Consider the following 26161-nt stretch of genomic DNA (forward strand, 5'->3'; position numbering starts at 1 on the left):
GAAATTATAACCAAATCTGAAAAGAACATACGTATCAACGGAAATATAATGTCGTTTCACATAGCATGAATTTAGGCACGTCAGACACGATATATTTTTGTTGCAAATCGGGATATCTTTTAATATTTTCTCGTATAATTCCTGCATTCAGAGACAATATTTTTCGAGACATTACTCCTTCTTTTTAGGAGTATAAAATATCAAATCTCTGCTTAAAATGCTGGGAGTTTATAATTTTTTTGTCCAAAACATCCAAAGCCAGATCCAAAAATGGACGGCCCACCATTTGAATTTTACTTTTGAAATCATCACTGAGTGATATTGCTTGCATGAATAAGGTCATCAAAGAATCGAAACTGCACGTTCCCTTCAAGTTGTAGGTAGCAGATTTGAATTTGCTTGAGGACCCATTTAGGAAAAGTGGCAAATTAATATCTATGAATTTCTTAGTCGAATTCCAGTTTGGGCAATCATCTAAGAAGTTTTTTCTTGCTCTTAGCTTGTATGCTCCATGTGACAACGATTTCATTTTGAAGCTTTTTCAGCATTGCACTCTCCTCCATTTTATTGTTACAGGTCTCTCTGTTTTCTTCTGTTTTCGAACCACAGGATGAAATTTCAGTGACATCCCTGTTGAAGTATGATTCTTGATAGTCTTTTGTGGAATGAAATATCTCTTTAGAGTCCAAATTGGGCAGTAAATTATTATCTGAAGAGCGCTGAAAACACACACTATCACTCTTGACTGTTGTTCTACGCATTCATAATAAGTGAGCTTGAAGTAGGAGAAAATCTGTATTCAAAACTATTAAAATTTTGTCTAACTCTGTCTCATTGCCATCTTCGTGTTGGGTCTCACTTCGTAAGGTATTGTTCAGTGTGCTCTCAGAATTATCGAGTATATGATTGCTTTTGGGGTTTGTTATCTTCAGCTTCTTATTTTTTCCTCTACAGTTTTCTTCTTCATGGTAAGGCAATGATGCTTCAGTTGGTTTGTGCTTCACAGTTTGCTTTGAATCTTCTTTTTCCATCATAAGTAGCGCTAACTGTTTTGTTTCCTCATGCAGCCACTTCAAATGTTGAAAAATCAATTTGTCTACTCGTAAAGGCAGCTTGTCAAAGCCTATTGTCTATAATTATGAAAATTGTCCTTCCATCGCTGCTGATGAACGAATAGATGAAGGAATACGGGAAGAAGGATACATCACAGCTGTCCACAGTCGTATATAGTTCATCAACTCTTTCAGCATCTCTGCAGCATTAGGAATGTTGTACTGTTTCACATCAAAGAGATTGTCATCATTAGTCTGATTCGTGATGACTTCAGCTTCATTGTAGATACGGTTTGCCTTATCAACCCACGAGTTTGCAGTAGATTCCTTAGAGTTCAAAATTGATTCCAAAAGCCAGTCATCATTGTTTTCAACATCATCAGTTTTCTTGTCATCATCTTTCTTTTCGTCAATATATGAATGACGTGGACCACCTCTGATAGTGATATCAAGATGGCACTGATGTTCCATTGATGAATATTCTTGACCGCACTCATCAATACCAAGCGTTCACTCAACGCAACAACCAAAAGTGAGCGCAAAGCACTTTCAATATCACTAAAATGTATCATCATGCAAATATCGGCCAAAACTCGAAGATAAAGTTGTTTGACTTGTGATTTACTTCTTGAGAAGCATTTCCACCTCGAAATCATGACCATAAAATGGTTTAAATCTATTCTCAAACAACACGAGGGTAGAATTACTCTTTCATGCAAAACAATATGACTATAACACCTATTCAAATAACCTGTTAAGTCCGAGCAATTGGCTATTGTTCTAGAAATGGCAACCAACAAAGCCTTACCAAAATCAGTTACCATGATTTTTGGTATGGGAGCTCCAGATCTGACGATTTCCATAAAGAAAAATGACAATAATTATGTGTCATGCCTAGAGGATATCATCTGATAAGTTGGGCAACTGATTGATGATCGATTGACGATATTTGGATCTTTACTAGTGACATTTACTTCGCGGATGCACATGTACTGGTACAGGCATATGTACTTTGACTTAATTTACACTCAGTCAGCCCTGTTTGACAGATCCCCAAATCGTGAAATAACTCGAAATGCAACGCCACCTGTAGCATCTATTGAATCGTATACACTGCTATTGATTTGATGACAATATTTGTGCAACTGACTTTGATCTTTCAGCCAATATATACAGAAGAATGGGTCCAATTCGACTGCGTGAATTTCGTCCCGATGGGTTGTATGCGTTGCGATTTACAGGTTTTCAAAAGGCTTACTCGTTGTTATACCAAATCGTTTGTCCCTTTCACGTTCTTTAGCATTTCTCAAGACATCAGCATTTAAAGAAATTTGGAGGAATCATGTCTCCGAAAGACATATTTTTCGCTTCATCATTTCGCCAAAGAGTTGCAGGCATCCTGTAATCAACCAGTTTAGCAGCTACCTGTTGACTTCTCGTGCCACGAAGTTGTCTTCTTTTCAGGTGATTACTATCATCTGAAAAGTTTGAAAGTCTGCAGTTCAGAATAATAACGTTGTCCTTTTTTCGCTTCTTCAGAGTAATCCCTTCGAAAGTGTCTCCGCATTCTGTACATCTTCCTTTGATCTTCAAGAAGTACTTTGAACATTCACACACTTTCGCATCTTTGAAAGAAAAGGCACATGGAATTTTGTGATGTTCATAAATTTTATCACCCATCAAATCGGGCCATTTCCCTATTTCCAGTCTTGAAGGCTTTCAAAGTTTCCTCTTTGTTGGTTTTATGCAAGACCATTTTTCTGCTGACAGTAGTAAGTCAAATTGCTTTGTCATGTCCTTGTTGCACGAAGAACCAAAAACATTCCACGACTCATCTTTGCTGTCGTCGTCTTTTTCTTCAACGAAACATCCCAGCCTGAAGGTGTTTCTAACAAAAGTAAGCAGGCCATGGCGATCTTCTTTAATTGTTGTATAAATATGTTTTGAAGACATTTTCGAGCCGATGTCGGCCATGGCATCGGACAGTTTTTGGAAGACCGGATGAGACGGAGTGAATTGAATGCCTCTATCATCGAAGACTTTAAATTCCTCCATGCTGAGAAGACGTTTCAATTCTGGTAAATTGTACATTCTTATGGGTATTACGGTTCATAAATATCACTTACACAACAGCACCGACTGCACAACAGGCACCGACTGCACAAGAGCTCTGACTGAACGAGCATAATGATAATTCGCATGAGAGTGAGTAGTATTGTTACGTATAGTCATTAGGGGCAGATCAAAGGGTGAAATGCAGCGCTGGCGGGCGCCTTCACACGACGCGGCGCGCGCGCCACCCAAAAAGTGCAGCTGTTGTTGTCATTAGCTTTGATGCTACCGCGAGAAGCTTTCATGCTACCTCTATTGTAACTGCTACGCTGACGTCATTTGTCGATTGTTTAAAAGACGCAGTTCCCGAGTTCATTGTTTCCAGATGTAGTGCCACGACTTTTGCATTGTTGCTGTACTTTGTTTATGATTTTTTGGTCTTGAGAGGTCTCAGGGACGTATCATAGTTTTTATTATCCTTCCATCGGGCGCAGCTATTCAGATTGATACATGTCGAAATTTTCTGTAAATTACTTTTCAACAATTTGCAGTATTGGCGCCTTCTCGTTAATAGCTTCCCTTTTCCGTATGCCTTTCATTGTTGTGTGATTCTGTAAATTACTTGTCAACAATTGGCAGCACTGGCGCCTTCACGTTATAGCTTCCTTTCTGTGTATGCCTTTCATTCTTGTATGATTCAGTATCGACGCTAATGCTCTCTTGATGAGATATGAGCCGATTGCTCGTTTTTATCCACTGTGCCCTTTCGTATTTCATTTCAGCAATTAATTTATTTCTTTATCAACGTAGTAAGTAGTACAAAGCTAATCCATAATGTAAAATGCACTTAAATTCTGTTTGAACTGTTTAATCGTCATTGTCCGCTGTCTGAACGTCAGATATCAAATTAATACACTGCGCCTGGTTGCGTTATGTTATAGGAATTTTATTATTTTAAGTGGGATGTACCAGATCATGTTGAAGAAATCCAAAGCATATTGTTCGAAGAGGATAATATTATTAGAAATTTACCTGGACAATAGGCGCAGCCAAAGCAGCCTTTGTGAGGCTGTAATTGCCTCATAGATGACGACATTTGTCTGTAGTAGTTTTGTATTCCATTCAGCATTTTGAGAGCGTCAAAGCTTCATCTCAGCGTGAGAGAGCGGTAAAATCAATAGTTATTGAATTGAAAGCCTTCATCAGTTTCATGTTTTTAATTGTTGTTAACAAAAGTAACAGATAAAGCCTGGAAGATCTCTGTGGAATTGATATGGATGGAACTGAAAAATTTCGCCTCGCAAATGAACTTAAAACGTTTCAAATTTATTGTGGAGTGCCTTAGATTTTACAGTCGCGCTATTCGTGATGAAAGGAGACAAGTAGACAAGCTAACAGCAATTCGGGAAATATTTACTGTGTTTGTACGCAACAACCAGAAATCTTATACCCTCGGAGAAAATGTTACAGTAGACAAGAAGCTGGAAGGATTCTGAGGAAGGTGCAGTGTTCACCAATATGTACCTACCAAAACAAACAAATATGGATTTAAAATCTATGATTTTGTGGATTCTTAAGTATTTTACCTGTACAATTTGGAAATATACACTGTGTTGCAACCAGAAGGATTTACCAACTGAGCAATAAATATTTTGATGTTGTTCTGTAACTGTGTAACATATATATCAGTCAGGTCGAAATGCGAAAGCGGACAACTGGTATACTAGTATTGGACTGATAATAGAGCTATGAAGGGAGAATTTTTCTTTTGTTGGCACGATGAAGAAAAACAAGCGTGAGATTTCTCTAGAGTTTGCTATCAGTAAAAGAAGGGCTGCCCACAGTTCCCTTTTTGGCTTCCACAAGACTGAACTCTAGTTTCCTTTGTACCTAAAACAGGGAAGTGTGTGATCCTGGCATCACTTTTGCATGAAGATAATTCGATAGATGCTGACACTGTAGATAAGCGGAAGCCATCTATCGTAAATTTTACAATAGCGTAAAGTGTGGTATTTTCACAGCGGATAAGCTGAATGCTTTGTACAACGCTGCAAGAAATGTGCGCCGTTGGTCACTGGTTATAACTTTGTAATAATCAATACGGTTGGAATCTATGGACAAGTGGTTTATTGTGGCAACAGTAAGAATTGTACCAGAAGGAAAGGGCTCCTGAATCAGCTATGTTATACATTTTTGTTTTCTTCGCTAATTTCTGCAGAACTATTGAAATTTTGTACAAAGAACTCTAGAACTATGCCATATCTGTCAAGAACTCTGAAAAAAATATACATTTCTGAAAAAAAGTGTGCCAAATTCACAGTAAGTGAGAAGATTTTCTCCTTAAATTGCAATTATGTTACTGGGATTTTCGATAGAACTCTTGGAGCACTATTCAGAACTGTGCTCAGAACTGTCGTACTTATTTACATTTTGCGGAAATTGACAAAGAATGTTTTCGATACGAAAATTTTTTCGAGTATTGTTTTTTTCGCTAAATTCTGCAGAACTATTGAAATTTTGTACAAAGAACTCTAGAACTATGGCATATCTGTCAAGAACTCTGAAAAAAATATACATTTCTGAAAAAAAGGGTGCCAACTTCACAGTAAGTGAAAAGATTTTCTCCTTAAATTGCAATTATCTCGTAAACTATTAGCTGCACAAAAAAATGTTACTGGGATTTTCGATAGAACTCTTGGAGCTCTTTTCAGAACTGTGCTCAGAACTGTCGTACTTATTTACATTTTGCGGAAATTGACAAAGAATGTTTTCGATACGAAACTTTTTTCGAGTATTGTTGTTTTTTTCGCTAAATTCTGCAGAACTATTGAAATTTTGTACAAAGAACTCTAAAACTATGGCATATCTGTCAAGAACTCTGAAAAAAATATACATTTCTGAAAAAAAGGGTGCCAACTTCACAGTAAGTGAAAAGATTTTCTCCTTAAATTGCAATTATCTCGTAAACTATTAGCTGCACAAAAAAATGTTACTGGGATTTTCGATAGAACTCTTGGAGCTCTATTCAGAACTGTGCTCAGAACTGTCGTACTTATTTACATTTTGCGGAAATTGACAAAGAATGTTTTCGATACGAAAATTTTTTCGAGTATTGTTTTTTTCGCTAAATTCTGCAGAACTATTGAAATTTTGTACAAAGAACTCTAGAACTATGGCATATCTGTCAAGAACTCTGAAAAAAATATACATTTCTGAAAAAAAGGGTGCCAACTTCACAGTAAGTGAAAAGATTTTCTCCTTAAATTGCAATTATCTCGTAAACTATTAGCTGCACAAAAAAATGTTACTGGGATTTTCGATAGAACTCTTGGAGCTCTTTTCAGAACTGTGCTCAGAACTGTCGTACTTATTTATATTTTGCGGAAATTGACAAGGAATGTTTTCGATACGAAAATTTTTTCGAGTATTGTTGTTTTTTTCGCTAAATTCTGCAGAACTATTGAAATTTTGTACAAAGAACTCTAGAACTATGGCATATCTGTCAAGAACTCTGAAAAAAATATACATTTCTGAAAAAAAGGGTGCCAACTTCACAGTAAGTGAAAAGATTTTCTCCTTAAATTGCAATTATCTCGTAAACTATTAGCTGCACAAAAAAATGTTACTGGGATTTTCGATAGAACTCTTGGAGCTCTTTTCAGAACTGTGCTCAGAACTGTCGTACTTATTTACATTTTGCGGAAATTGACAAAGAATGTTTTCGATACGAAACTTTTTTCGAGTATTGTTGTTTTTTTCGCTAAATTCTGCAGAACTATTAAAATTTTGTACAAAGAACTCTAGAACTATGGCATATCTATCAAGAACTCTGAAAAAAATATAGATTTCTGAAAAAAAGGGTGCTAACTTCACACGACTACACCGAAGCGTCAAAGAAACTAGTATAGGCTTCCGTATCCAAATGCAGAAATGTGTAAACAGGCAGCAACGCCTATATAAGACAAGCGTCGGCGCATTTGTTACATCGGTTAATGCAGCTACAATGGCAGGTTATCAAGGTTTATTTGAGTTTGAACGTGGTGTTATAGTTGGCGCATGAGCGGTGGGACACTGCATCTCCGAGGTAGCGATGAAGTGGTGATTTTCCGCTCCGACCATATCACGAGTGTACCGTGAATATCAGGAATTCGGTAAAACGTCAAACCTACGACATCGCTGCGGCAAGAACGGGTCCCAAACCGACTGAAGAGAATCATTCAACGTGACGGAAGTGCAACCCCTCCGCAAACTGCTGCAGATTTCAATGCTGGGCCATCAACAAGTGTCACCGTGCGAACCATTCAAAGAAACATCATCGGTATGGCCTTTCGGAGCAGAAGGCCCCCTCCTGTATCCTTGACGATATAGAGACTGGGCCCCTCAACACCGATTTTGGACTGTTGATGACTGGAAACATGTTGCCTGCTCGGACTGGTTTCGTTTCAAATTGTATCGGACGGATGGACGTGTACGGTTATGGATACAACCTCATGAATCCATGAATCATGTCAGCAGGGGTCTGTTCAAGTTATTGGAAGCTCTGTAATGGTGTGGGACGTGTGCGGTTGGAGTGATATGGAACGCCTAATACGTCTACACACGACACTGACAGGTGACACGTACGTGAGCATCCTTTCATGTTCATTGTGCATTCCGACGGACTCGGGCAATTCCAGCAGGACGATGCTACACCTCAAACGTCCGAATTGCTGCAGAGTGGCTCCAGGAACGGTGTTCTGAGTTTAAACAGTTACGCTGGCCACTAGACTCCCCAGATATAAACATTATTTAGCATACATCAGATACCGTGCAACGTGCTGTTCAGAAGAGATCTCCACCCCCTCGTACTCTTACGGATTTGTGGACAGCTGTGCAGGATTCATGGTGTTAGTTCCCTCCAGCACTGCTTCAGACATTAGTCGAGTCCATGCCACGCCGTGTTGCTGCACTTCTGGGTGCTCGCTTGGGCGCTACACAATATTGGGCAGGTGTACCAGTTTCTTTGACTCGTCAGTGTTGAAACATCCCCTTAGAAAATTTTTATAAATGACAGTGCTGGTAAACCTCTACGTTATTTGATTTTCAAACAGCTGAACGTACTCAAGACATTCACTAAACCGACACACAATATTTTTAGCGCAGCGCAATCTGACTTTCAATAATCCCTACAAAAGAATGGCCCTGATTAACAATAACCTATACCATTCATGAATCACTTACCTCACAAAAATCTTCGTTACTCGAACTATTGCAATACAGCGAGCGCCAGTACTGCCAGCTAAATAAAAGATTCTAACTACTGAAGGCACTAACTACTGACAGGCATACTTCGCAAATGAAAGATTTTGATAGAGAACTAACAATGTATTTACCTTAATAGTGTTCAAAAATACGCGCTGTTCACATCCAACTGCCCAACACTACAATAGCGAATATTACAACAATGCCAACCAGCCACAGACTGCACACAGCACAGCCAGTGATTTTCATACAGAACGCTACGTGGCGTTACCAACATAAAAACCTAAACAGCCTACTTACAGAATAATTAAAATTTCGTTAAATTCAACATCAGCTGGTATGGATAAGAAATAGCTAGATTCGGAGCAACTTGGAAAGAAAATTTAATTTTTAGTGTGTGGTTTACATCATAATAATTCGTTGTTTGGAATCTGCAAATAATTTTTTATATAAAACCAGGAATACAGTCAACCTCATAACATCCCTACTGAAGATGTTATTACAACAAAAAGGGATCCAGATCAAAGAGAGCATGAGATTTCCCGAACTGTGGCGTAAGCTCTTCGAACAGTTCGTGTTCAAGCACAGCCCTTTCTCCCGCGCAGGTCAACAGAATATCACTAAAATTATTATTTCCTGGGTGGATCTAGTAAACAATTAAAATGATGAATAAGATTAACGCACCGCACTGTTATAGGTCAGTTGTACGTATATTAGCAATCCCGATTACGCGCTGACTCACAATAAGTTGACCGAAACGTCCTCACTCCCAGGCGCGATTAAGTTGTGGTCGACAAACAGTGAGTAAATTTTCCCCCAGTACGGATGTTCACAATATGATTCAGCGACATGTGTCATCAGTCTGGTTTGCTTTAATATCAGTGCCCTGTCATTAGTGAAAAGCTAGACGGCGCACGATATTGTCCAGGCCTCAGGAAATCCCGTCAACCTCGCGAATGCACCGTGGGTGTGCGCAAGTGACTCGCTTTTGTCCGACTGAGTAATAAGGGTGATACAACAACTAAACATCTGCGATTAAAAAGAAACAGAAATGTAACGAAGATGCTTATTATTTTGAGTTGAAGGATGGAAATTTCATAAGTGTCTTGCTACGTACCGAGTAGCAATCGAAATATTAAGAACGTGAAGATTATCTCACGATCGAAACCGATTATAAATAAAAAAATTGTCAATAGCTTTTGGCGGCTGAAATACGACGTGCGTTTAATAAGTAACGCAACACTTTTTTTCTCGCCCATTTTCGGTTAAAAGTGCAGTATTTGTCTTGGGACATCGTGGAATATCCTCGCTTCAGCCCATATGGTTTTATGAAGCTCTAGTAGGTGGTAGCACTATATGTAGCCTTCAAAATGGCATCTGTGACGCAGGTACGTTCCAAGCAGAGAGCTGTCATTGTGTTTCTTCTGACGGAAAGCCAGAGCACCGCCGATATTCGTAGACGCTTGCAGAATGTCTACGGAGACCTGGCAGGGAAGAAAAGCATGGCGCGACGTTAGACTAGGCGTCAGCTATCATCGCAACAAGGTCGCACAAACCTGTCCAATCACCGGCATGTCGGTCGGCAGCACACAGCTGTGACTCCTGCAAAGTTGGACGTGAGGGCACTCTCATTTGAGGTGATCGATGGATCACAACCATACACCACGCTGCTCAATTGGACATCTCTATCGGTAGTCCTGACACGCTCGTCCACCAGTTGGAGTATTCAAAGGCATGTTTCACAAGCTACGACATGGTCGCAAATTGAACAGTGACCCGGAAAGGCCTTTCGGCCGGCCGGAGTGGCCGAGCGGTTCTAGGCGCTACAGTCTGGTGCCGCACGACCGCTACGGTCGCAGGTTCGAATCCTGCCTCGGACATGGCTGTGTGTGATGTCCTTAGGTTATTTAGGTTTAAGTAGTTGTAAGTTCTAGGTGACTCATGACGTCAGGTGTTAAGTCCCATAGTGCTCAGAGCCATTTGACTCGAAAACGTAGAATAAATGTCTATTATGTCACGTCTATGATCACAGACTTGTAGGTCCTCAGATTACCGATTTCGATCAGCAATGACCGTATTCAGATAAATTTTATAAAGACATGGCTTCATAGAGAAATGTCTTTATGAAACAGATCTGAAGATGGTCATTGCTGACCGAAACCAGTAGAGTGAGGACCTATAAGTTTGCGACCATAGAGGTGAAATAAAAGAAATTCATTAAAAGGTATGTGGCCGCTAGGTCCCTCGCTGCCTAACAGAACACCATAAAGGGCAACGAAGGACCATCTGTGCGGAACCTCTCGCGCGTCACGACGCTAATCTTGGCAATTTTTTGTCGAATATCGTCACACGCCATGAATTATGGTTTCATCTCTTCGAACCGGAAACGAAACGACAATTCACAGAGTGGTGCCATATGACGTCTCCTCCGAAAAAAAGTTCAAAGCCACACCTTCAGCCGATAAGTCATGGCGATGGTCTCCAGGAACCCTGAAGAGGTTACTCTGTTTAATGTCTCCGCTCATAGTGCAACGATCAAGTCTGAAGTGTACTGTGATACCCTCAGGAAACTGAAGAAACGATTTCAGTGCGTTCGTCGCCACAAAAATGCAAACAAACTTCTTCGAGAGGAGCTCACAAAACTTTACTGGACTGTTCTTAGTCATCCACCCCGCAGCCCGGATCTCACACTTTCCATCTGTTTGACCCAATGAAGGTGCACTCCGCGAGAAGTTATTGATGCAGCAAGACATTGGCTCCGGCATCGACCAGTAGAGTGGTACCATGCAGACATACAGGCCCTCCCAGTAAGGTGGCGTAATGACGTCGCACTGAATGGAGATTATTTCGAAACATAGGAATTTATGGCGAAAATAGTGCTACCACCATTAAATTCACTCTCTTGGGCTCACCGCGCTCTTCCTGCTTTGTGAATTTCAATTTCGTTCGGTGGTTATTTATGCGTGAATTAATAAAAGCCGTGCACGTCAGTACACAAAAACCAAACAAACGTCTTGAAAAGATAGGAAAACCAACAATTGGATCCAGAATCAAAATGGAATGGAAGACGTGATTACGACTGTAATGAATATGAAATGTGGGTGGGAGTGCATGTAGCCTGGCGAATGGATGATATGTGGGCCAACAGCGGATTCACTGGTTTCCAGGACTTACGAATGCACGACGATACAATCATGAGACTACAGGACACTAATAAACATGTAGGAACAACTTGGATACGTATTGCTTAAGACATTGATGCATGCAACATCCAAGGTCTTCAGTCTGCAGTGAATGTAAAATGACTGATAACGATGATGAATGTTCCTGGGCTGTAAAGCCTAGTTTACACGACGACATTGTGTTGCGCCACTCGTTGCGTGGAATGAGTTGCACGCAAATGGTTTCATATTTGACTGTAGACATGGTGAAACTAGTATACACTTCAGTTTCGTTGTTTTGTGGGTTCCTGAGTCGTGTCTGAAATGAAAGTTTTGGCAGCTGCACGTCGCACGAGTTGTGATGGAGTTAAAGCTTGTTGCGTGGAATCGCTGCATAAGAAAAAAATAAGAAACGTGTTTCGATTCGTGACTGGATGAAGAAAAGACGTCAGCTCGGTTGCTCAGCATCCTTGCTGTCTGCAATTTTTGAAAGGTGTCGTTGGTGAAATCACGCCATATACCATAGCTGAAATTTGTGTGAAGATGGGGTATCCTATGGTTCGTAGTATGTGAATGTGCTTCCCAATGTCTGTGAATGGGCGAAAGATCTTGCTTATGGGATTTGATGGAAGACCCAAGAAGTTCTTTTAATTATCTTAGAATGTCACCAGAACTGTTCACGTTTCTTCTAAATAGAGTTAATTTTGCGATAAGAAATAAAGACACCGTAATGCATGAAGCACTGCCGACAGAACTGAAATTACATTTCACATTGCGTGCATTACAACCGAGAAGACTCGACATGCTGTAAGAGGCGATTTTAGTTGGTGATGAGGCTTTTTCATTAACACTAATAATTAACATTAACAGTAATAATTACTGACACTGACAGCAGTAATTATTCGAAGCAGGCCGCATTAAGAAGAGAATGGTTTGCAAACTACTCTCTTGAAGATAGATCAAAATGTTCAAATGTGTGTGAAATCTTATGGGACTTAACTGCTAAGGTCATGAGTCCCTAAGCTTACACATTACTTAACGTAAATTATCCTAAGGACAAACACACCCACCCATATCTGTACAGTGGCAATATTTCAAAATTCTAACATACGTGAATGGGGAGCACTGCAGCGACATTTTAAATAGACGAGTTTTGAATAAAGAATGAAGCTTCTCGAATTTGAATAGCCTTCCCTCCTGTGAACAATATTCCTTAACAAAGAGTTGGCCAACTCGAACGATGGGATTTTAGTCTTGTAGACGAGAGTATTGCCACAGCTAGAATTACACTTGCTTGTATTTTTCTTAATTCAGTTGTGTATGTGCTCCTAACTCAATAGATTTTGCAGTACAGCTCAGATATTGTCAAACCATCTATGTTATGATCGCACATGACGGTCTCAGCGGCAGCAATATGTTGCTTATTTTTGTAATCAGCATCACTGAAATCCCACAAACACCGATGCAAAGCATAGATATCCAAAAAGCGGACATTATTCTCCGTTCCCCACTTCATATTTCAGTTTGTCTACACTCTACGAACACACATAACCTCAAAACTCATGCAACTAGTGTCGCCAAAGTTGGAACACGCCGAAAGTGTTTAGTTTCACCGAGTTGCGCAAACGCGCGACGCGCATGCGCAGTGGCCGGTAGCGCAGATGCCTGCAACCTAGTGTCGTCGTGTAAACTAGGCTTTAGAGCAAAGTAGGTAACGAAAAAAAAAAGCACCCACAGCTGTGGAACATTCTATTGTAGATCGACGGCCATGAAGAGGCAGTCATTCAGCTACGAGAATGCGGCATTTATCCTGATCATCCAAAGCTTAGAAAGCTTCAAAGGCTTATACAAATGTTTCGCTGATATTTACTGAGTAAATCATCATAACAATAGTAGCGCAAAAATATAAATCACAGTACAACTTCAGCTTTTATAGCACTCCAGAGTCGCAGATACACGTAATGTTACGTTACAGTTATTTGTCATCAATTAGAACCTGGGTATAATGGGAGTAGTATTCGTTATGAATAGCAACGTTCGACACAAAGTGAGTTACTGTGAATAATTTAGTGATAGTATTATTCTCACAAGACTCGAAAGCGAACCAATGCCAACAACAGCTCAGGTACACAAGCCGACCTCACAAGCAGATGATGTAGAAATGGACAATGATGCCAGAAAACAAAGGATATGTAAAGGGAGGTGAAAATTAAATAATGAGGAACTGGAACGCTGTAGTACGAGAAGACAGAGTTACAGGAGAATACGGGCTCGGTAGTTGGAATGAGAGACGAGAGAGATTACTGAGTACTGCAGTTTCGGTTAGCAAAAGCGAATAAACTGTTCAAAAAAATCACAAAAGGGATATACATACAGTAAATATTTGGAAAAGGCCTGGAGATGCTGGAAAATACCAGCCATGTGACATCATGATCAGACAGAGATTCCAAAATCAGATGTTGGATTGTAAGGCATACCCAGGAGGAGATACAGACTCAAAACACAATTTAGTATTGACGAAGAGTAGGCGACAGTTTGGAGGAAAAGTCAGGAACATTCAGTGAGGAATGAATTAGGATGCTGAAGTACTGAAAAATGATTATGTTTGTGTAAAGTTCCCCAGTGCTGTAGATACTGTGATAGTGAACACTACATTAGACAGTGCAGGTGAAGAAGAATGGACATACTTAGCGCAATAGTTGGACAGATAAATCTAGCAACAAGGAACGGAACTGCAAAGAAAATCTAAATAACAGAAGAAAGTCTTACGCTGATTGATGAAAGAAAGAAGTACAAAAATGTTCCAGACCATACTGGAATGAAATAAATAGGAAGTGCAAAGAAGTTAAAGCGGGTCTGCTGCAGTAAAAATATGAAAAATCGAAAAACAAATGGTGGTTGGAAGGACGCATTCAACATGCAGAAAAGTCAAAACAACTTTCGATGAAATTAAAAGCAGAGGCATCGACATCAACAGATCAAGAGGAATTCCAGTGTTAAATGCAGAGGAGAGAGTGGAAAGTATAGATCAATGAAGACCTGTTTGAGAAGAACAAATTGCCTAATGACATGACAGGAGAAGAAACGGCAGTCCATTTCAAAGAGATAGGGAATCCAGTATTAAGAGTCAGAGTGTGACAGAGTTATGGAAGACTTGAGATGAATTAAGGCACAAAGCATAGATCATATTCCTCTGGAATTCCGACATCATCCATTTGTGGGGAGGGGGTGGCGGCAAACAAGTCACTATTCAAATTAGTTCAAATGGCTCTAAGCACTATGGGACTTAACATCTGAGGTCATCAGTCCCCTAGACTTAGAACTACTTAAACCTAACTAACCTAAGGACATCACACGCATCCATGTCCGAGGCAGGATTCGAACCTGCGACCGTAGCAGCAGCGTGGTTCAAATTGGTGGGTAGAAACTACGATACTTATGGAAGAACATCATCTACACAATCCGAAAGATAGAAGGGGAAGATAAGTGCTAGAACTATCGCAGAATCAACTTAAGAGCTCATGTATCTAAGTTGCTGACAAGATTGATAATGGAAGCAAGCTTATAGAAAACTCTTTACACTTTCTCAAGAGTTGTCGACCTACAAAATGCGTTCGACAATGTAAAAACCGCGAGGGGTAACCACGTGGTCTGAGACGCCTTTTCACGGCCCGCGCGGCTCCCCCCCCCCCCCCCCCCACTCAAGCATGAGTGTTTAGGGACCGATGGCCTCAGTAGTTTCGTCCCATAAGACCTTACACAAATTCCGAAATTTTACAGCGTAAAATGGTGCACGCCGTTCGAAAATCTGATAAAAATAGGTGCAAGCTACATTGGAAGACGATTAATATACAACATGTATCTGAAATAAGAGGGAAGATCAAGAACGAAGTGGTCGAGTTTAATTAACTGATGCAGTCTTTCGCCTCTAGTATTTGATCCGTAAGTCGAAACAGTAATGCCGGAAATAAAATAAAGGTTGAGAGTTGGATTATAATTCGGGGCGAAAGAACACCAATGACAAGATTCATTGATGATCCAGTGAAAGTGAGAAAGACTCGTAAGACGTGTTAGGTGGAATTAACTGTCTAGTGAGCGCAGAATATGGATTCAAATTAAACCAAAGAAAGACGAAATTAATGAAGAATAACAGAAGAGAGGTGAGCGATTAACTTAACTTCAAAATTGAAGACCACGAAGTAGACGAAGTGAAGGAATTCTGGTATCTTGGTAGTAAAATAAAACTTGATGGATGAAGACAGGAAGATATAACAAGCAGTCTAACTCAGGTAGAGATAGCACTCCTGGCCAAAAGAAGTCTGCTGCTACCTAACATCGACCTTAATTTGAGGAAGAAATTTCTGAGGGTGTACGTCTGCGCGCAACATTGTATGAAAATGACCTATGGGCTGTGGGGAAAGTGGAAAAGAATAGAATCGAAGCGTCTGAGATTTGTTACTGTAGAAGAATGTTGAATATTAGGTAGATAAGAAATGGGGTGCTTCTGCTGAAAACCGGCCACGAAAGGAGTATGAATACCTTAATAACAAAGGGACGTGTAGCTTATTTACGTACAATTACTGTTTATAAACTATATGAATAAAAGGGATGCAAGATGGCCACGTGGAATTAATGAAGGACTGTTGTTGGAAGATACCACGGAGTTTAATATTCTCAACTTAATAGCGCCACATTTCAATTTTCCTCTTCGTATTACTGACTTAGACAAATGTCGTAATCAAAAGCAAATTCCTCCTCGACTCTCTGTGACTGAAGTAAGGCAATCTCACACACCTCCACCATTCGTATCCCGCCACGCACACATCACAACTGGTTCTACTACTGACGGCCACTCATTTGTAGTAGTTCAGTAATGCGCATGTCAACAGCACGAAACGTATTCGGCTGACAGCTTCATCGTTCAGGACGCAGAAGGAAGAACAGCGTCGCAATGCTAGCGAAAATTGCAGCCTTAATGCCTATCATTTGATGAACAGACGTTTTGTCTTTAGAAAACAGACGACAGTGAATTAATTATGTATAAGTGCAGTGCCGCACTGTGCCATCTAAATATCTCAATACAGGTAACAGCAAGTTGGAGGAAAACAACTGGACATGTAGTGAGCTCCTTAGATACCTAGAGTGTATCTATGTGGCCTTCTGGGATCTGAAAGTAGTTGAGCATTAGCACTATCACGAAAACTAAGTGCATGTTTATGAATTAGTAAAAAAAATAAATAAATAAAACAAAAAGTGTTGTACCACCGCCACTGTCAAAATACGAGGCTGTGTTGTATTTTGTTCTAAAGAGGACTCCTTACATCCCATGGAAAACGGCCTGAGCACCCACAAACACAACTCCGCCTATTTGCTTGTGGTTGATTCCATCCCAACTCTGCTATAGGTCTGCATGTGGGTTTCAGTAGTGATCTTTATGGAGGCTGTACTTATCTCCAAAGCTTTTATAATTAGCGGGCGGGCAGACAAGGATCATAACGACTTGGTCTGAAGAAAATCAGGTCGATATTCTGGACAAGGCTGTTCGAATGCCATACAACATCGTTGGGATGAACGAAAACGATGAATGAGTGCAAAACGAAGCAACTACAAATCAATCATTACATGAAATGGTAACAAATTGTACCCCAAGGGTTAAATACTTTAGCTGAACACTATTAGCTACATGGCTGGGGCCAGCAGTGGGTGTACAGTGGCTTCCGAGAGCATTCTACAAATCGAGAAATAAGAAAAACATTTCTGCTACTACTGTTGATATTCACTGCAGTATAAATGTACGGTGACAAAAATGAAGTACACAAACAAAGAAATACCGGAAAAGTAGTTTGTGGCAGCATGTTAAAAACTATGTGTTGAAAAATATATGTAGATATTATAAGAATCTTTTCAGATAAAGTTACAGATTGCTCAGATCTGTGTTACGATATCCGAGACTAGGAAGGACGGAAGAGTGGATACAAAATTGGAACCGGAAGACAAAGCTGTTAAGAACATGAAGAGCATTTTACTGAAGACGCAGAATGAGCGAGAGATTCAAGAAAGGGAAGGAAAGTGGACTAGCACGGTACTTGTAGAAATACTGATGACTGTACGAAAAACATATTGATATGAGAGTCATCTTCACTGCAATATTGTTATCACTTTTGAACAGAAATAGTAACACAACTAAACTGTTCCGTAAGCACAATGAGCTTACATTTTATTACTGTAATATTTAATGTCTAGTGTTTTCAATTATATGTGTTTTGCCTTTCGAGGTGACAACAGCAACATAAGTGAAAAAAAAGTTTTCTTTGTTGTTGCAAGGTGGTAGATACATCATAAATGAATCGAAGAATGGAGTCTGCACAGGAAAAGACACAAGGAACAGGGTGTGACTTGTTTTACTGAAACGAGGTCAGACACCCAAATTCAGAGAAATTTGAGAACGCGATACGAGAAACCACAACCCTATCGGCCATCCATAAGAAAATGGCACATGCAAACAGGGAACACGGATTTGTAGCGCCGTACAGGGAGGCCAAGAAGAAATGACGAATATGCGGGATGGACTCGACAGAATGACGAATATGCGGGGAGGAATCGACAGGTTTTCCAGCGTTCATCACTGAAGTCTGTTCGTAAGGCCTTAAAAGAACTGCGAATCCCTCGAATGATTGTGCAGCGGGCACTCCGAAAATGTTCATCGAATAGATACTGCAGGTGTCACAAGGAGAGAGCACGTAGAACTTGATTAAAGAATCAGAAAGAAACTTTTCGAGTTGGTGTATCAGACGAATTTTACTTTTTCTTCTCTAAGTTAATTACGAGTCGACATATATGACATTTTAGTTTTTTAAGTTTTTGAGAAACCCTCTATATGTGTGATTCTTTGAATATTACTGAAACTATCTTTAGCGTCACAGCCACATCATTTAGACACATTTGCTCTCAACGATGCGATGAGTAGCCAGGAACGACACGTAGTTAAGATTCCACATGAATCTGTATGTCCCCTCTCCCCGGTTCGGTAATTAGGGGTAGATTACGGGCGCGGAAGTCGCCGAAGTGGCGTCCAATTGAAAGACTTACACCCGGCCACTGAGCCACATGAAATTATTACTATTATTATTATTATTATCACCTCTTCCTTCGCCTTTGTCATGGTAGGCGTCTTGTCAGTATCAAGGGAGTGATTGAGAGATTATCATTCTCCTGGCAAAGAGAATGACGTCAAACTTTTCCACTGAATAACATTTCACGATCATGCTTCTGACATTGTTTAGTGTCAGACAATAAACAACAGTAAAAATTGATAAAATATTAACTTTGTAACTTCATAAGTGGAACAAACGAAGTCACAGCTCGCAACGAACGATGCCAGAAGAATGTCTGAATCACAGTGGAAGCGGCAGGTGACGGTGCAGTGGCAGTGAAGGTTTGGCAACAAAAGGTGGCTGCTTCACCTGCAACTCTCGCAACAGTCACTTAAGTGTGAATCGCGGGTTAGTTATGTAGATGTAGATTGGCTGAAGGCGTCTGTGCCGCCTATGTGCGTGTCACCCCACAATTTCCTTAGTATCTCGTAGGTACCTGATTCGGAAACTGTGACCATTTACGCTGAAAAAAATGCAGACAACAGAAATGTCACTTCTATATTACCAAACAGCTAACCTGGGGCACTCATCCACTTGCAGGTTACCTATTTAAAGGCTTCCTGGAGCAACAAAAATTTATTTTCAGTATTTCAGATAGTTAAAAAAACTAAACTCCGTCCGAACAGGGCTTGGAAAGCCCAACGGTACCGACCGGCCGCCGTGTCATCCTCAGCCCACAGGCGTCATTGGATGCGGATATGGAGGGTCATGTGGTCAGCACACCGCTCTCCAGGCCGTATGTCAGTTTCCGAGACGGGAGCCGCTACTTCTCAGTCAAGTAGCTCCTCCGTTTGCTTCACAAGGGCTGAGTGCATCCCGCTTGCCAACAACGCTCGGCAGACCGGATGATCACCCATCCAAGTGCTAGCCCAGCCCGACAGCGCTTAACTTCGGTGATCTGACGGGAACCGGTGTTAACACTGCGGCAAGGCCGTTGGCATTTCGGATAGTTATTGACACAATTTAAAATGCTGTCATAATCTACTCATTAAGAGGTATAATCTTACGTTGAAGGTTTAACTTAGTAAGTCACGTATTGCTGTTAGAAACTGTGTGTTTGACGTGAAAATTGACGAGACAATATTCATCCAGTATTTTAGAATGAGGGCATTTAGCGACTTCCAATGAACTTTACACATAATTTCAAACCTTAATGAAACTTTCTCTCGCTTCCCCCTCCCCCCGCCTCCCCCACTCACGCACAAAATGACGAAAGAAAAAACCTTTATCGGTTACTACATTTTCAAAGTTCATGGAGTATGATGTCTTGATTTATTACTTCTTTACCACTAACACTATTAACAACACATTTTGCAGTACCTGTAAAACTATATCACTGGCACACAGTTCGTGTAATACGTTTTATACGTGGGAGTCGGACTCTTTAAAGGATCTGAGGTGTGGGTTTACTGGTAGCGCACTTGGGCAGCGGGGATGAGACAGACACTCACCTGAGCCGATGTGGACGATGCCCGCGACGATGATGGCAGCAAGCGCCGCCAGCTTGGCCACGGTGAAGATGTCCTGGATGCGCATCGCCCAGCGCACGCTCATGCAGTTCACCGCCGTCAGCAGACCTGCCCGAACACCAAACACGTTTCTTTCAATCGCTTATTCGCCCAGGTTCCACGGGGACATATCGACCTAAGGTACTCTATTACGAGGGGCGTTTGAAAAGTCCGTGCAAAGTCCGAGAGATGGCGCATATCGAGGTCATGTTTAGTTAGTAGCATCTTTGGAAACAACGCACACGAATTTCAGCCATGTTGGTGTATTTCTTTGTGTTCGACATTCGTGTCAACCAAGGAAGTCGAGTGATTGTCAAGAAATGGACGAAGAATAATTTCGTGCGGTGATTAAAAATTACTTTATGAAAGGTAAAACGCCTCAGGAGACTAAAGAGAAGCTTGATAAACATTACGGTGACTCTGCACCTTCGATTAGAACAGTTTATAAGTGGTTTCAAAATTTTTGGAGTGGCCATATGGGCGCAAGTGATGCTGAACGTTCTGGACGCCCCGTGGAGGTTACGACTCCAGAAATAATTGATAAATCCATGATATGGTGATGGATGACAGAAGAGTTAAGGTGCGTGAGATTGCTAGTGGTGTGGGCATCTCGAATGAACGGGTACATAATATTTAGCATAAACTTTCGGACATGAGAAAGCTATCCGCAAGATGGGTTCCGCGACTGCTCACGCTTGACCAAAAACGGAATCGTGTGAAGTGTTGCAAGGATGCTTTGCAGCTTTTCAGGAAGAATCTGCAGAATTTTAAGAGTCGTTTCGTCACTGTGGATGAAACATGGATACTTTACTATATTCCTGAGACCAATCAACAATCTAAACGATGCGTTACCAAGGGAGAATCTGCACCAAAAAAGGCGAAGACGAATCCTTCGGCCGGAAAGTTATGACGACTGTCTTTTGAGATTCGCAAGGGATAATCCTGATCGACTATCTGCAAAAGGGTAAAACTATTACAGGTGCATATAAGTCATCGTTATTGGACCGTTTGAAAACCGAGCTGCAAAAAAAACACCGGTGGTTAGACCGCAAGAAAGTCCTTTTCCATCATGACAATGCGCCAGCACACACCTCAGCAGTTTTGGTCGCAAAATTAATGAAAATTGGATTGCAAATCGTTTTACATCCCACCTTTTCTCCAGGCTTGGCTCCCACGGACTACTATTTATTCCCCAATTTGAAGAAATGGCTGGCGGGACAAAGATTTTATACAAACGAGGCGGTGATTGCAGCAACTAATAGCTATTTTGCAGACTTAGACAGTTCCTATTATTCGGAAGGGATCAACAAATTAGAACAGCGTTGGACGAAGTGTATAAGTCTAAAAGAAGACTATGTCGAAAAATTAAAACAGGTTTACCCCAAACACGTGAGTAGGTTTTACTTTTGCACAGACTTTTCCAACGCCCCTCGTAGGAAACGCGTCACTATATCAACAATCGAGGATACTATAGAAAAACAAAAATTATGAATATGAAATTTACTATCAGTTGAACCACTTAAGTGGAAAGTGGATGACAAAAATTACTTTTTATTGTGTCACATTTTGAGGTTTCTTAATGCTTGAATGGCGCCTCTGATTGAGCTGTTATTGCCCAACATTATGTTCACTATGTCTATGGGACAACAAGTTAGGAAGCCAAGAAATATCCGTAGTTTCTGCTATAGAACGCGGTTTTTGATGTTAGCTGAAGAGATTAATGAGACGAAACTATTTCAAAAGGTCGTTAAAAAGTACCTGTCAAGCAGTACATTCTATACAGTGAAGGATTACTTAGACAACACAAAGTATGAGTTTGGTAATATTGTAAAAAATGTAAATAATAATAATAAATAGTAATCTAATAGTATATGAAGTCGCCCCCCCCCCCCCCACCGCAATTTCTATCTTCACGTTCGGACTAATCTCAGGAACTGCTGTACGGATTTTGATACGGTTTTCACTATAGTTGGAAGTCACGAACGATCGCGGTAGAGCGAAAGCTCGTTCTGTGCGTCTACGTCCCACATTTTCCGACAGCCAATGAGAGTTTATTCTCATCGTTCTGCTGTGAACATAATGGCCACTGCAAGCATTAAGCGTGATCGTAGCGAGTTATTTAGTGAACTTTTATTCCATCTGTTGCGAGTTGTCACGGCTGATGGTGGTGGTAAGAGACAAATTCTGAACAAACAGACATTCTTTGTAATATGCACGCTTTCTTCAAGCGTAGACGTGTATGCTCTTACCACGACCTTCGCTTGCAACCGGCAACAATGCAATCCCCGTCCGTGTCTTGAGCTGCACGAACCGCCATCGTTCGTGGCTTGGACTGTAGTAGACACACTGATTCCTGAGGAAGGTTTCTGTATATCACTGCATTTTACAAAGAAGTCGACCTGCTGTAGATACCTGGTGCTACTCGTGTGAAGCCCGAGTCAGGGGGCGGAGGTCGCAAATTGGCCAGATGCGATTAACACCCACGCTCTGTGGGTTGCGTACAAACTCAGTTATGTATATGGACAGTTCATCCATCCCGTGAATCGACAATATCGACGGTTTTGTCAGTTATCGATATTGATACTGGCAAGATAACGGTCCTGCAAAAGTCTGAAGTCGGATAACAAATGACGAAATATTTGTTTTCGTGCAGTAGAATTACAAATTAACAATATTCGGATTTTTGCCTTTACTTGTACTGTGAAACCTTGCTTCTTCTCAAATTTCAAAACCATAGGTCAAGGTGCAGTATCCTACATGTTTTAATGGGTCAGCTTGCGAGTATCAGTGTGACATAAATGGTTATATCTTTTGATTGCGATGGCCTAGAAACTTACATTTATTACATCACCAAGGGGCTATAAGAGAGTCACTCCAAAAGAAATGCACACTATTTTTTTAATCCATCTTTTATTCTACATCTTTGAAAGTTTTACAGTGTCTAGCTACATCCTTTCGGAACAATATTTGCATTTCTCCACATAATTTCCATCCCTCTCAACTGCTTACGCCATCTTGGAACCAGCGCCAGTATACCCGCACGGTAAAAGTCTGAACCAATCTGTTGGAGCCACTGTTTGTCAGCGTGCACAAGGGAGTCATCATCTTCAAACCTTGTTCCACGAAGAGAGTCTTTCAGTTTTCCAAAGAGATGATAGTCACATGGAGCCAGATCAGGACTGTAAGGCGGGTGTTTCAGTGTTGTCCATCCGAGTTTTGTGATCGCTTCCATGGTTTTTTGACTGACATGTCGCCGTACATTGTCGTGCAAGAGCAAAACATCCTGCTTTTGCCGATGTGGTCGAACACGACACCGTCGAGCTTGAAGTTTCTTCAGTGTCGTCACATATGCATTAGAATTTATAGTGGTTCCACTTGGCATGATGTCCACAAGCAAGAGTCCTTCGGAATCGAAAAACACCGTAGCCATAACTTTTCCAGCAGAAGGTGTGGCTTTGATTTTTTTTTTTTTCTTGAGTGAATTTGCATGATGCCATTTCACTGACTGCCTCTTCGTCTGTGGTGAAAAATGATGGAGCCATGTTTCATCACCTGTCACAATTCTTCCAAGAAATTCATCTCCACCGTTCTCGTACTGTTCCAAAAGTTCGCTGCATACCGTTTTTCTTATGTCTTTGTGAGACACTGTCAACGTCCTCGGAAACCACCTGGCACAAACCTTTTTTAACGCCAACACTTTCAGTATTCTGCAAACACTTCCTTCCCCTATCCCAACGTAGCGTGACAATTCGTTCACTATGATGCTTCTGTCAGCAGTCACCAATTCGTTAACTCTCTGCACATTGTCTGGAGTGTGTGCAGTACGAGGCCTGCCGCTGCGAGGACCATCCTCAATATTGCCGTGCCCGATTTCATCACGTAACCTGCTTGCCCACCGACTAACTGTACTGCAGCATCTCCATACACCTTTTTCAAGCTCTTGTGGATGTTTCCCAGTGTCTCGTTTTCACAGCACAGGAATTCTGTGACAGCATGTTGCTTCTGACGAACGTCAAGTGTAGCAGCCATCTTGAAGACATGCTGTGACGGCACCACTCACGGGAACAGGTTGAACTAAGTTTGAAAACAAGCGGGAAGGATGTATCTGATGTATCTGTAAAACTTTCACACATGCAGAATGAAAATTGTATTTTTACAAAAATAGTGTGCATTTCTTTTGGAGTGACCCTCGTATTAGTCCGCTGCATAAATTTCAACTCCATAACTCTACACATACAGGCAGACAAACAACAAAGTGATACTATGGTTCAAAATGGCTCTGAGCACTATGGGACTAAACATCTGAGGTCATCAGTCCCCTAGAACTTAGAACTAGTAAAACCTAACTAACCGAAAGACATCACACATATCCATGCCCGAGGCAGGATTCTAACCCGCGACCGTAGCAGTCGCGCGGTTCCGGACTGAAGCGCCTAGAACCGCTCGGCCACCGCGGCCGGCGATACTATTAGGATTCCGTTTTTACGGATATCTATTAAGGTAGGGAACGTACGGAACCCTAAACATGCACCTGTCATTTCACACACATTATGGAGAGATGCTGGCTCAATTCCTCCGGCAAACAAATGGGAAGTCTAAGTGTACAAAATTTAAACCAAACGTCGACACTAATGTCCTCAGGTCAGCTGATAGTGTGTGTAGTGTTAACATTACGCCGGCCGAAGTGGCCGTGCGGTTAAAGGCGCTGCAGTCTGGAACCGCAAGACCGCTACGGTCGCAGGTTCGAATCCTGCCTCGGGCATGGATGTTTGTGATGTCCTTAGGTTAGTTAGGTTTAACTAGTTCTAAGTTCTAGGGGACTAATGACCTCAGCAGTTGAGTCCCATAGTGCTCAGAGCCATTTGAACCTTTTTTTTTTTCTTTTGTTAACATTACGAAATAATGTGTGTATTGTATGTAGTAGTCGGTGTTGAGAAATGAATTAACATTGCAGCATAGCTTTTAACATTATTAAATAACTTATTTATAAATCGGTACTGTACATTAGGGGCCGGCCGGAGTGGCCGAGCGGTTAAAGGCGCTGCAGTCTGGAACCGCACGACCGCTACGGTCGCAGGTTCGAATCCTGCCTCGGGCATGGATGTGTGTGATGTCCTTAGGTTAGTTAGGTTTAAGTAGTTCTAAGTTCTAGGGGACTTAATGACCACAGCAGTTGAGTCCCATAGTGCTCAGAGCCATTTGAACCATTTTTTGTACATTAGGGATAAATCAAATGAGGTTGTGCTGTTTTAAATAGAGTGGCCTTGCATCCGGTTCAAATGGCTCTGAGCACTATGGGACTTAACATCTATGGTCATCAGTCCCCTAGAACTTAGAACTACTTAAACCTAACTAACCTAAAGACATCACACAACACCCAGCCATCACGAGGCAGAGAAAATCCCTGACCCCGCCGGGAATCGAACCCGGGAACCCGGGCGTGGGAAGCGAGAACGCTACCGCACGACCACGAGATGCGGGCTCTTGCATCCGGGAAGATGCACGTTCCAATCTTCCAATCTCCTAACAGACAACCCGATTTTTGTTTTCGTAGTTTCCCTGAACTACAGGGTGTCTCCCGAAGGATGCCAGGGTGAGGTCCGCGGATCGCTCGGTGTGTTTGTCGGTCGTTGCCGCTGAGTCTGCCGGTTGTCGCTATGCGTAGTTCTCGGACACCAATACTTTACGCGTGCCGCCTACACTGCGCGACTGAGTGTACTCGTGTTTTCTTTAGAGTTTTATTGTAAGGTTTAATCGCTTCAGATATTGTTGGTAGACATCATTATTGCAACTGCGCCGAGTTCGGTGCTTTCCCTGCCCGGTTATCGGACAGAAACTGAGTGTTCGGGTGTTTTTGAGTTTCTGTCGAGTTCCTATTCGGTATGGTATATATGACGGATCAAAGAGCGTTTCTTGTGCTGAGCTTTGCAAAAACAGATGCTTATGTGGAATGTCAGCTTGAATTCATACAAAAATTTGCCGTTGTGCATGTT

At 41.3% G+C, this 26161-nt stretch overlaps 1 protein-coding gene and 1 pseudogene across 1 annotated transcript in view; both read right to left on the reverse strand.

Annotated features, from left to right (window-relative positions):
• The window catches only part of LOC126237060 (large neutral amino acids transporter small subunit 1), a 355654-nt gene that overhangs the window by 204454 nt on the left and 125039 nt on the right, over positions 1-26161 (reverse strand). Inside the window, exon 2 of the mRNA XM_049946846.1 lies at positions 20112-20237. Coding sequence (XP_049802803.1) covers positions 20112-20237 — 126 coding nt within the window. The remainder of the gene's footprint in view (positions 1-20111; positions 20238-26161) is intronic.
• Positions 19482-19599, reverse strand: LOC126238520 (5S ribosomal RNA; annotated as a pseudogene).

This window comes from Schistocerca nitens, chromosome 2 (genome assembly GCF_023898315.1).
Source record: "Schistocerca nitens isolate TAMUIC-IGC-003100 chromosome 2, iqSchNite1.1, whole genome shotgun sequence".
Classification (NCBI taxonomy): Eukaryota; Metazoa; Arthropoda; class Insecta; order Orthoptera; family Acrididae; genus Schistocerca; species Schistocerca nitens.